This window comes from Sardina pilchardus, chromosome 18 (genome assembly GCF_963854185.1).
Source record: "Sardina pilchardus chromosome 18, fSarPil1.1, whole genome shotgun sequence".
NCBI lineage: Eukaryota > Metazoa > Chordata > Actinopteri > Clupeiformes > Clupeidae > Sardina > Sardina pilchardus.
In genome coordinates, this window is record NC_085011.1 from 23,530,226 (window position 1) to 23,542,725 (window position 12,500).

Here is a 12,500-nt window from a genome sequence, read left to right on the forward strand (position 1 = left end):
GGAGGAGAGGTGTCTGGGAGTGGAGGCCGGTCAGATAGTCCGTTACTTATGGATGACCAGGAAGAGGACACTGCTGGCCTCTTCTCCCCCACACACACACACACACACACACAAACACACACACACACACACCTCCACATTCCATGCTAACTAAGAGAGAAATGCTGTCCGATGGCACGGGCCTTCCTGATTGCTCCTGACAGGCGAGGAGAGATGATGGGGCCGGGGCATTGTTTGCTGGTGCCCATCCGAGCTGAAGAGGGCAGCATTAAGCTCGGATGGCCTAATTGGCCCATTTAAATCAGAATCTCCAGCATGCACAGTGAGCCAATTGGTAGGACACAGTCCCCTTTTGCCTGTGCCTAGTCATTACGAGCTGACATCCAACCTTTCCGCTCGGATAAGATTCTCTACACACAACACACACACACACACACACACACACACACACACACACACACACACACACACACACACACACACACACACACACAGAATTGAGAGGTACAGGGACAGAAAAAACACAGGCAAAGACACAGGGAGGAGTAGGAGTGAGGAGGATCATGAATATGGATGGAGCTGAGAAGAGAGCGCACCGGAGCAATGCAAAGGGTCCCGGCCCAGACGGAGGAGACGTCCAGCGCCATTACAATCACACAGCTGGAGTGATGATGCAGCTGGTGTAGCAACAGCAACAGCAATGCAGTCAAAACACGCCAGACAGAGATAAGAGGTGAGCAGATAGAGAGAGAAGGAGAGAGAGAGAGAGAGAGAGAGAGAGAGAGAGAGAAATAGAGAGAGGGAGAGAGATGGGATGGGATGGGATGGGATGAGCAGCAACAGAGCAAGGGAGGGAGAGAGAGAGAAAGAGCACTGGGAGAGAGAGATGAAAGTGGGGATGGGGTTGGAGTTGGGGTTGGGGGGGGTATTGGGGGGGGGACTGGGAGTTCAAAGGTTTGTTCTGTTCTGGTCCCCCCACCCACTCTGGACGAGGGTCACAGGAAGCCCAGAGAAGAAGTCACCTCTCTGCCGAGAGGGGTGGGTAGAGGGGCGGGGGGGTAATTCTGGCCAGTGGGTGGAGGTGAGGGGGTTTGGGTGTATGTGTGTGTGTGTGTGTGTGTGTGTGTGTGTGTGTGTGTGTGTGAGGGGCTGGTGTAGGGGGTGGGGGGGTGGGGCTATGGAGATCCTCGTCGGTGAAAATCAAACACAGCCCAATTAAACTAATCATAACGTGCCAGTGAACACGAGGAAGCTCACCTGGAATCTGCGCGCACTTGAGCGAGCCTCTCGCTCGCTCGCTCGCTCGCTCTCCCCCGGCCCTGCGCCCCTGCGCCCCCTCTTGCCCCTCTCGCGCCCCTCGCGCCCGCGCACTCATAATTACCCTGGCCAGAGCTCTGTGAAATTGCTGTTCTGATCTCGCTAATGGTTGAGGAAACTTGAAAAAGGAGGGGAAGCAAAAAAAAAGGGAGACCTAGAGGAAGAGAGAGAGAGGAGGGGAAAAAAAGAGAGTCTTCTTCCCTCCTCTTCCTCTTGCTCTTGCTGCCGGTCTTTGGGAATTTAAGAGAGTGTGGACAGTATGGATAAATAGTATGGGTCCTTCCCTCCTCTCCTCCTTTTGTGTTAATTGTCCCTTTTCTTTTTCTCGAGAAAGTTTTTTACTGGCCTTTTCATGTTTCATCACCTTCACCCTTCTGTGGTCTTCCAAAAGCTGAGAGAGAGAGGGGGATATAGAAGGGTCAGGAGGGAGGGAGGGAGGGAAGGAGGGAGGAAGAGAGAAGGATAGAGAGAACAGGAAGGAGGGAGGGAGAGAGGGAGGGAGGGAGGGAGGGAGAGAGAAACAGAGGGGGAGTGCGGTCAGGCCCTGATGATGTGACTTTGGGTTTGCTCTGGACCCGCACTGGAGTAGAAATGACACGCGCTGCACATGAAAGAGGGAGCAAATTAAGGTGGTGGTGACGGGGGTTTGGGAGGGTGGGGGTGCGGGGAGGAGTGGGGTTGGACGGGGGTTTGGGAGGGTGGGGGTGTGGGGAGGAGTGGGGTTGGACGGGGGTCTGAGGCCCTTTTTTTTAATGATTGTTCATTAATTACCAATTTGCTTGCGGCGGGGGGCATGACATTACAAGGGATCTGGCTAAAAGTCCTAATAGATTATGAAGGCCACCTAGGAGGAGAGGACCCGGGAAAGTACAAAACAATTAACACTGTTGCGCCACTATCAAAGGCCTCAAAACACTGGGGTCTGAGTGGGGAGACTTTCAAAAAAAAAAAAATTGACAGGGAAGGAGGAGGGGGAAAAAAAGAGAGAGAGAGAGGGAGAGAAAAAGTCAAGGAGAAAAAGAAAACAAAACTGGTGAACTCACATCAAAAGAAGCAGTGCTCGTCAGCACGATGGGCCACAATTAGTGTGGCACATGGAAGCACATGGCCGAACCAAACCAAACCCCACACACACACACACACACACACACACACACACACACACACACACACACACACACACACAGAGAGAGAGTCAGACATGGCCAAGGACTCCCAGTCACAGTGCTGATCAGTGGGGAGGGACCCACACAGGAGGGCAGTGGCACACAAGGCTGCCCCCAGACAAAGAGCAGCCGAGCCTGGGCAGAGCCGAGCAGGAGCCTGCTGCCCACTCACCGCTTTCACCCTCCACTGGGCCCACCAAGAGCCCAGAGCCCGGAGCCTGGCCCAGCCCCTCTCATCCAACCCCCTCCCTCCCTCCCTCCCTCCCCCCCTCCCCTCCCTTCCTCACTCCCAATCCCACTCCACTATTCCAGCCTCTGCAGACCGCCAGCACCCCCTACAACAACGGCCACAGTGATGATGGTGATCAGGGGGAAGCGCTCTCGAACCACAGCAAACTTTGACTGCACCCTCCATCCTGTGTGATTGTGTGTGTGTGTGTGTGTGGGTGGGGGGGGGGGAGGGGGGTGTCTGTGCATCTCTCTTCCGGGGTTTTGGAGCCGGGGCGGCCTGTGGGAGTGCTCACCGGCCCGCGGAGTAGTTCTGACTCGACCCAAAAGAGCGTGTCTAAAACCGCTCCAGACTGGGACACCACTGCCACAGGCAGCGAGAAGCGCTTCAACACCCAAACGCTTGGACCCTCTCTTCCTCTCTCTCTCTTCCTCTCTCTCCCTCTCTCTCTCTCTCTAACCCACTCCATTCTCTCTCCTTTCTTACCCTCCCTCATTTCTTCCCTTGCCCCCTCCCCCCCCACCCTAAGCCCACCCCATCCCACTACTGCCATTACCCTAGAAGAATGAAGCCAGATTTAATTGAATTAAAATATTCCTTATGCACGCTAAACCACAAAGCCGCTACTTAGCGCGGGGGGGAGAGAGACACATAGACGAATGGGGGGCCAACCGCCGCGATAACACCGAGCCGGGCGATTTCCGCGGCCACAATCAAAACAAGACATCAAGTAATCTAATCTAAATCGCTGACAATTATCAGAGCCAAGAGGGAGGAGGGGCTCCTTTTGATCAATGGCTTTCCTATTAAAAAGTGAAACAATTCAATATGGCACCTTTGCTAATGCAGTGGAGGCTCATTAGGCTGTTGGTGTCCTTGGAAGAAGCAAGGGAGGTGTTGCTGGTTTAGAGGTACGGGAGGGGGGAGAGAAAAGTGGCCCAACTTGGAGGTGATCCACAGGACGAAGGCCCGGCCCTTCCTCTTCCACGAGGGAGTTCTCATTTCTTTTTAAATAATTCTCTCTCCCCCCCCGCCTCCCCTCGCCGTCTCTCATCTTAAAGCCTGCATAAGGCCAACACAGCCCCTGATCGCTTTGGGAAAAAAAAAAAATCTTAATTTTATTTCCTGTCAGAAGATTTTTTCTCTTTAACCGGCTGCTTTTTTTTTTAAAGGTTGTCATTTATTTCTAGATTATGCGGAAATGGTATTCCTTGGGTTCCTTCTCTACCCCTGCACCCCCCCTCCCCCCCCCGCCCCTCTTTCCCCATCCTCCTCCCTAACTGGAAACATTTAATTCAAGGGCATCTCATTGCCTTTTAAAATTCAGACGGCAGAGACGTTTGTGCAAAGCTGCGGCTTTTTAGATATTTCATTACCGAAAGGTATTCATTTCATTGCTGAAATCCCTTGTCATAACTCTCAACGCCTGTGCTGGTGTATCGGACTTTTTCTCCTTTTTTAGTGAAGAAAAAAAAAGAGAAAAAAAAAAAAAAAAAACACAATGCTGAACATTTGAAATGCCATTTGGATTTGGCCAGGGCCGTTCTTATTTCTCCCTTACACACATTTCCCCCTTGCTCTGACTCCAGGCTTCTGATGTCCTCTGTATATTGTGCTCAACCAACCATATGCATTTTTTCGGCTTGAAATCTCAGGCACGTCAGGCGCTTTGACTGCAGTTTTTTTTACATTGAATTTTATTTATACTGTGTCCGAGAGGAGCGGGGCAAAAGCAAAGAGTGATCGCCCTGTGCATTCACTGCTGAAGCTTTAGCACCAACACTGGCCAAGTTAGTTGACCTTTCACGAAACCATCCATTAAGTGAGTCGGAGGAAGAAGGGAGCGAGAAAAAGGAAAGAAAGAGAGAGAGAGAGAGTTGGTAGGGCAGAGAAAAATATGTAACGGAGTTCTAGGATTGCGAATGCACAGGACGAGCAATGTATTTGGGAGGCTCTTCAGGCTGTGACACTATCAGAGCAGAGAAACAGGCCAGACGGAGGTGAGAAACAGCCTTGCCTGTTCACGCACAAACACACACACACACACACACACACACACACACACACACACACACACACAAAGACTGCTCCACTGGAGAGACCGGCACACTCTACAGCCTGAGGAGTGCTGCTGTCAGCCCAAGCCATGCTGCCAGGAATTGGGAATAAACAAATGAAAATGTCCATCACTCTCACTTCCACAATGGCACACTGCCTTCCATGCTCAGAGAGAGAGAGTGAGAGAGAGAGAGAGAGAAACAGAATTCCTCTTCCTTCACTTACCATGGGTGAAAGAGAGGAGAGAGAGTGGGCCAGTCCTCAAACAGCCTGTGAAGTGTCGCAACTCCTCTCTCTCTCTTTCTGCCTGCCCATTTACGGCATTCTCTCACACTTGGCACTGACTAGCGGTCACAATGGCCTGATCAGAGATGTCATTCTTATTCTCTTACACACTCGGTCTCTCTCTCACACACACCTACAAACACACACACACACACACTCACACACTCACACAACTTCTTTTGCCCGTGCCTTTTCCTGTCCCACTTAAGGGGGAAAAAAGGAGTCTGACAGTGTGTGAGTGAGAGTGAGAGAAAGAAAGAGAGAGAAAGAGAGAGAGAGAGGGGGGAAACCAATCACAGGAGTGAGCGTGAGCTTGAAAGAGAAAAGAGTCCGATACACGCACACAAAGAGGACCTCACACCTCCAGCTCACTGTGACTGTTTAATATCCCCCCCCTTTTGCTCTTTCGCTCTCTCACTCTCTCTCAGTCCCTCTTCCTCTCTTTCTCTTTCCCCCTCACTCCATGCCCCCCTGCCAGTCTACGACACCCCTGCCCACTACCGCCTGCCTTCCGTCTCCCAACTCCCTCCGGTGCGTCCCCGTTCCCTCCTCCGGCTGGGTGGTGGGTGGCGGCGGGGGGGGGGCGGGCGGCTCGCTGCTGGGGACGTAGCCTGCGGACGGGACGCGGAGTGGCTAATGGCACGTCGCGCTAATCGCTAATTACACAGGCTGCGCGGGGCGGCCGAGCCGAGCCGAGCGCCGGCGCGCCATTATGCACGGAGGCGAACGGGCACACCGGGCCCCGCGTGTCGCTGCCGCTCGATGCGTTTACCCTTCACAGGGGAGACTCAGCAGGACACTCGCACACACACACACACACACACACACTCGAGGAGCACATGGACAAGATGCACACACACACACGCGTACACACACACGTAGAACAAACACACACTCCATGACGCACAGAGAGGAGAGAGAGAGGTGCCCCCTTTGCCTCTCATTTACATACATTCATATATGCACGCGCACAACCAGTCATTGTGTGTACCTGCAGAAGACACTGTGCGTGTGCATCTGCTCGTAATTCTCTCTGTGTGCCTCAGTGTGTTCTTGATAATGCAATGCTGCTCCTGTTGACATGCTGGAGGTGTGGGAGTTGGAGTGCAGGAATGCTTGTGGCATATTTCACTAAATTACAGGAGGGCTTGGACAAAGGGTATATGCATGAGTGTGATGCATATGGGTGTGTACAAGTATGTGGGAGGGTTTGTGGGTTTGTGTGTGTGTGTGTGTGTGTGTGTGTGTGTGTGTGTGTGTGTGTGTGTCTGTGTATGTGTATGTGTGTGAGTACGCGTGTGTGAGTGAGAGAGAGAGATTGTGTGTTGTGTGTGAACGCATCTTTAGTGAGTGTTTGTGTTTGTGTGTTTTGTGGTTTGTTATATAGGTTATAGGTGTGTGTGTGTGTGTGTGTGTGTGTGTGTGTGTGCATGACTCACGTCCGTGATCTGCGGCGTCCGTGCGGGCGTGCTCTGGGCCGTGTGCTTGCTGCCGGCCTTCATGGCGGCGTCTCGCCGGGCCTGCTCCAGCAGCAGCCGGGCCCTCTCCTTCAGCTCCTCCTGACGGGACAGCACCCTCTGCGGGCAGAGCGGGCACAGAGAAGCAGGGGCGGGGGGCATGAGACGGGCACCGGGAACCAAACCAATCTTATGAGCAACGCTCAGGAAGTCTGGAAGACTTTAGGTAGGGCAGCTGAAGGTGAATGAAGCTGAATCTTATGGCTTTTTTTTGTACTCAAGGATTTTGCAGGATTGGCCACAGTAGCGAGTGTGTGAGTGTGTGAGTGTGTGATTGAGTGAGTGAGTGAGTGAGTGAGTGAGTGAGTGTGTCAGTATGTGAGCGAATAGAGAGAAAGACAAACATGGCGTTTCCTTACCTTTTCCTCAGAGGGACTGGGAGACAGGACAGGTGCAGCCTCCTAAAGCAAAAACAGACAATCAAGCAATCAGCCAGTAGTAAAGTAGGCCTAGGAACATGCCTGTGTATATATGTGCTTACGTATGAATTTATTTATAAATACGTGCGAGATATTTTTGTACAAGCAGGATTAGCATCTCTGCGCAGAGTTTTAGGCGTGGATATATCCCGCACTATCGGCGACGGCTTTCTCATTACTGGGCTCAACGAGCAGGAGGCTCTCGCCGCCAAAGCAGCAACAGCGGCGGCGGCACCGGGAGAGAACGATGACAGGCCTGTGAGGAGATAGCGGGCGCCGCTCCCGCGCCAGCCTGGCACACTATCGGGGCGCCCATCGCGAGTAATCCACGGCGGAGAATAGAGGCCGACAGCGGCCGTACACACAGGGAGTTACACACTCCACCGGGGAGAGAGGGAGAGAGAGGGAGAGAGAGAGAGAGAGAGATACAGGCCAATAGCCGGGTCACCAGGCGACACTGGGACGAACGGTCGTCACGGTTCAAAATCCGAAGGCCCGGTTTCCTTAGCAACCGCCTCGCATTGGCGCCGAGCGGCGGCGGGGGGAAAAAAATCAAATAAATAAGCAAGTAAATAAATAAGGAAATAAATAAAAAGCAGCGCATCTGTCTGAGATTGGGGCGCTGCGTTGACAGCAGGGCTCAGTGCGGAGCGGAGCGCCGCGGCTCCAAACGGCTGTCTGATAAAGCGGTGGCGGCGGGCGCCGGGATGGATGAGGAAATTCCTCTTTCGGCGCGGCGAGCAGATGAGAGGCTCTCAAGCGGAACCGCGGGCGAGCCGGGGAGAATATTACCATCAGCGCGCAAAAAGGAAAACATAATGAAATGTCAACATTACAACGCCGCTGTCAGTGGGTTTGAGGCTTTCTGCCGAGCTGCTTGCCCTGACGAAGCACCCCGAGTTAACTTAAAAGGGTTGGGGGGGGGAGGGGGGAGGGGGCAGGTTTGGGTGGATGCTCGGGGGGCTGAGGGGGTTGGCGGGGGTGTACCTGTACCTGTGGTGATCTGGCGGGGGTGTCTGTGGTGTGGTTCTGGGGGGGTGGTGGTGGTGGCGGCGAGGTGCTGCTGTCGGACGTGGTGTCCGACTCCGAGTGCCTCAGGCTGGCCCTCTTCTTCTTGATGAGGTCGGCGTCGCGGTTGTAGGTGAAGCCCAGCTTGTGGGGGGGCGAGGGGCCAAACCGGTGCCCCGGGGACTCTCTCTCGGGCTCGGCGGGCCCCTGGTGCCCCCTGTCCGCGTCCCTGTCCGCGGGCCCCGTGATGGCAGTGGTGGCGTCCTGCTGGCGTCTCTCCACCCGCTGGGGCAAGTCGCCCATGTCCAGGGTGTCGGCCTTCTGCAACGGTCGCGGCTCGGGCGAGAATCGGCCAGCACTGCTGGCATCCGCGCCCGAGGCGGCTGTCCTCGGGGCAGGTCTGGGGTGCACGTCCATCGCACGGGGCGACGCCATCGGAGGGGACGCCGCTCGCTCTCTGGCGACGGGCGCAGCTGAGAACGTGGCCGGGCTGCTGTTGAGATCCCTGGTCGGCACGGCCGAAGCCGCCAAGGTCGCCGCCGCCGCCTCCTCCTCCATCGGCTCGGATTCGTCCCCGTGGCCCTTGGGCGCGCCGTTGGTCTCGGCGGTGGCCGTGGCGTCGTCGCCGTCGGCGGCCTGGTTCACCGGGTGCAGCTCGGCGTAGAACTTGTCCTGGTCGATGGAGCTGTTGGTGTCCGTCTCGAAGTCGCCCACCTTGTAGGTGCTCCGGCTGCTGTTGGCCTCGATCTGCACCACGTTGAGCTCCTCGCCGCTGAAGTGGGCGCGGATCTGGTACAGGTAGGTCATCACCGTCAGCTTGTCCGGGATGGCCAGCAGCACCATGTCCGAGGGCTCCAGCAGGCGCGAGATGCCCAGGCTGGCGAAGCCGTCGTACGCCTGCGGAGAGAGGGCGACATGCCACCGTTACAACCTACTCAAGTCACTGTGCCCAGAACTTACAACTAATGGACCATATCAGATTCTGTTTCTATGAATGCAACATTGCTTGAATAACACCACGAAAAAAACATTCATAGCTCATAAAGGAGATTAATGGGATGAATTGAGATCAAAATGGCATTTCTAGTGCAAGTATGACAACATATTTCAGCAACAGGTCTCTTAATACTGAACATGGTGTTAGTGCTTCAAACACAAAGATGCCCTGCGGCTGCATATTACTGAGAGTTTAGAAGTCATCATATTCTAGATGATTAATCCCCGATTTAAGGATTACGAACACAAGAACCATGTACCCATAAGAATAATCAATTCTCACACAAGCAGAAAGGACATGCAGTCATTAGAAGACACATAAAGCATAACTAATGGCTTGACTAAAGTCGCAACACAAGTATTTCCAGGTAATTAAAATTTAGCAGTTGAAGAAAAGGACGGACTGAGAGGGTGTGTGTGTGCATGGATGTTTGTCGGCAGGCCTTCCCTTCAGAAACAGAGCACACACCAGCAGCACCCATAGCAGGGCGATGTTACAACAGGCCCCAGGACAGGCACAAACACGGCTCCAGAGGCTGAGCCTTCAGAGCAGCTGACAGGAACTTGCATGTGTATGCGTGTACACATGTAGGGGTGTGTGTGTGTGTGTCTAGGTGTGTGTGTGAGTGTAAGCCTGTGTAAGCGTGTGTATAAATGATAGTGTGAGTGTGAGTGTGTGTGTACACGTATGTGTGTGTGAGTGCGTGCGTATACATGATAGTGTGTGTGTGTGTGTGTCTGTGTGAGCATGTGTGCGTATACATGATAGTATGTGTGTGTGTGTGTGTGTGTGTGTGTGTGTGTGTGTGTGTGTGAGAGAGAGAGAGTGTGGTGTACTGTGGGGAGGAGGTGGTGTGATGTCGTCTGACTAGATTTGGAATAGGACAATCAGGGATCGGCGGGTAGGAGTCTGCCACTGACAGGTAATGTCAAGGATGGTTCTCCAAGATAAGAAAGTGAGATATAAAGAAACAGTGAACTAATCCGTGCTGGGGCCTTATCACGGCACATCAACCTTCTCCTTTCTAGCCGGCGTGTAATTGCACTGATTTGTCCTGATGAGAAATACAGGCAGATAATCAAGCAGCAAAACTCAATCCCTGATCACTTGATAGTCGCGGTAAAAGGAGGAAGGGGTGAGCAGGAGGAGGAGGAAGAGGAGGAGGAGGAAGAGGAGGAGGAGGTGGGAGGGACACGAGAGGAAGGGTGTAGGCATTTGCGTATGTACTTGTTGGGGTCGCGTGTGCGCATGCGTAAGTCAGGCAACCACCATCAGGATGAAAAAAAAGAGGAGTTTTGTCCTTTTCCTGCTTTACAGGCTTGCGAAAAAAAAGCTTTCTTCATCCCCGCCTATTTTGTGTTATCCTTTTCTGCCCCCTCTCTCCTCCTATCGCTGCTTGTATCTGCGGGTGTGGGGGTAAATCTAACCCGTTGATGAGTGTGGGCACTGTCTGGCTATGGCGACTCTGACCAGCCCGGTTTATCAAGGTCTCTCACCTTTTTTAGACGTTGTTGGTGTGGGGGGGTGGGGACAGGGGGTAAAGCAAAGGCTAAGCCGTTTCTCAGTTTACACCTAATTATAACTTCTCTCGCTCTTTCGTTCCTTCCTTCCTCCGTTTCTCTCCTTCCTTTCTTCCCCCGTAACCTCACTTGAGGTTGAGCGTGAACAAAAGGGGTGGTGGAGCCACAGCCCTGAAGAACGCCGAAGATGGAGAGCAAAGGGAGTGGAATAGTGTGTGAGCAGACAGAGTGTGACTGTGTGTGTGTGTGTGTGTGTGTGTACACATGTACTGCGCATGTGGGTGAAAAGGTTAAAAAAAGAGAGCGAAAGGACATGTCAAAAAAGTGAAAAGGTGTTGGTTTTTTTTTCAAGCGAGGAGGCTGCAGTTACAGGCTGTCGTTTAAGTTTTCTCTTTCTGTACTGCACTGCACTGCACTGCACTGCACGCCGCTCCCCTCCCTCGTCCGCCCGTCCCCCCCCCCCCCCGTCCCCCCGGTTCCTCCCAGAGAAAGAGTGCGAGATAAAGGAGCCTGTAAGGGCCCTGATTGGGTTTCTAACACTTATTCAGAGGAGCAAAGTGTGTTTGTATTGTTCCCTTCTCACCCAGAGTATGCTCCTGAAGAGAGAGCGACAAGCGGGCATCTGAATAGAGAGAGCAAGACAGAGAGAATGAAAGAGAGAAAGGAGGTGTGGAGGGGGGAGGGGGGGGGGGTGGAGGGGTAGCTATTGGTATTATTGCAGGTTGACGTTCACAATGAGCGTCTTTTGAAGCGTCCTATCGCCAAGGCTCAATCATACCTCTCAGGTGTGGGAAATAATATCATGACAGTATTTTTTTCCCCCCCAAACAACAGGGCGCTTTCTGGGAAGCGGGATGAGCAAGGATGAGTCGTGGCTTAGCGCCGTCATTTTAGGGGAGTTTACTTTCTCTTTCTCAGGCAGATTGTTTGTGCCCCCACCGCCACAACCCCATCCCCCGTCTGAATGTGATGAAAAGCATTTTGTTTTCGGGCTGAGAAAGCCAGAGTCTGTGACTGACAGACTGACTGACTGACTGACAGACAGACAGGGTGAGTGACAGGCGTCCATCTCCGCCTATCAGCAGCCGAGCCCGCAGGCAAGCAGGCCTCCACCATTTTTTTCCCTTTTTTTTTTCGTTCGTTTGCAGCAGGAACAAATTCACCCAGATCAGATATCATGGGAAATTACTACCCATTTCTCTTCTTACATCCAAACACACATAGGTACACACATGCACGCACACAGGCACACACACAGGCACGCACACAGGCACACACACAGGCACACACACAGGCACACACACAGGCACACACACACACACACACACACACACACACACACACACACACACACACACACACACACACACACACACACACACACACACACACACACACACACACACACACACACACACACACACACACACACACACACACACACACACACACACACACACACACACACACACACACACACACCCCTATCCACTAATTCAGTGATAATGCATCTCTTTCACAAGGCGATAAAGAGAAATTTATTCTCTTCCTGGCTACTATTGATTGTTCTTATCTATCATATTTCAATGGCATTGTGGATTATGGCAATCACTTCTCATATAGAAGAGATGGGGGGTGGGGGTGATTCTATCAAATGAACAAGAATAGCTGCAAATGTGTGTGTGTGTGTGTGTGTGTGTATGTGTGTGTGTGTGTGTGTGTGTGTGTGTGTGTGTGCGCATGTGTCAGGGGAGCAGGCCCTTAACCTCTGTGGTCCCTGCAGCAGTCACCTGTGACTGTGGCCTTAACCAGGCTCTCCGTTTACCCGCTGAGAGTAGCGTCCCGTCATTCAGCTCGGGATGTCTGCTTAATTGGGTGGGAGGGAGGGAAAACGTCAAATACGACAAACCAACCCCCCCAACACCCACCCTCCCAATTCACCAGCGACCTCTCCCACCCCCCCAATCTGCAAGAGGCCTAACCC

At 53.1% G+C, this 12,500-nt stretch overlaps 1 protein-coding gene across 2 annotated transcripts in view; it reads right to left on the reverse strand.

The window, feature by feature from the left end:
- Window positions 1-12,500, reverse strand: part of ehbp1 (EH domain binding protein 1) — a 165,161-nt gene that overhangs the window by 57,183 nt on the left and 95,478 nt on the right. For both annotated transcript variants that reach the window (XM_062519094.1, XM_062519093.1), the window contains exons 13-15: window positions 7,985-8,896; window positions 6,932-6,973; window positions 6,495-6,632 (exon numbers count right to left, since the gene is read on the reverse strand). In XM_062519094.1, the coding sequence (XP_062375078.1) occupies window positions 6,495-6,632; window positions 6,932-6,973; window positions 7,985-8,896 (1,092 nt within the window). The remainder of the gene's footprint in view (window positions 1-6,494; window positions 6,633-6,931; window positions 6,974-7,984; window positions 8,897-12,500) is intronic.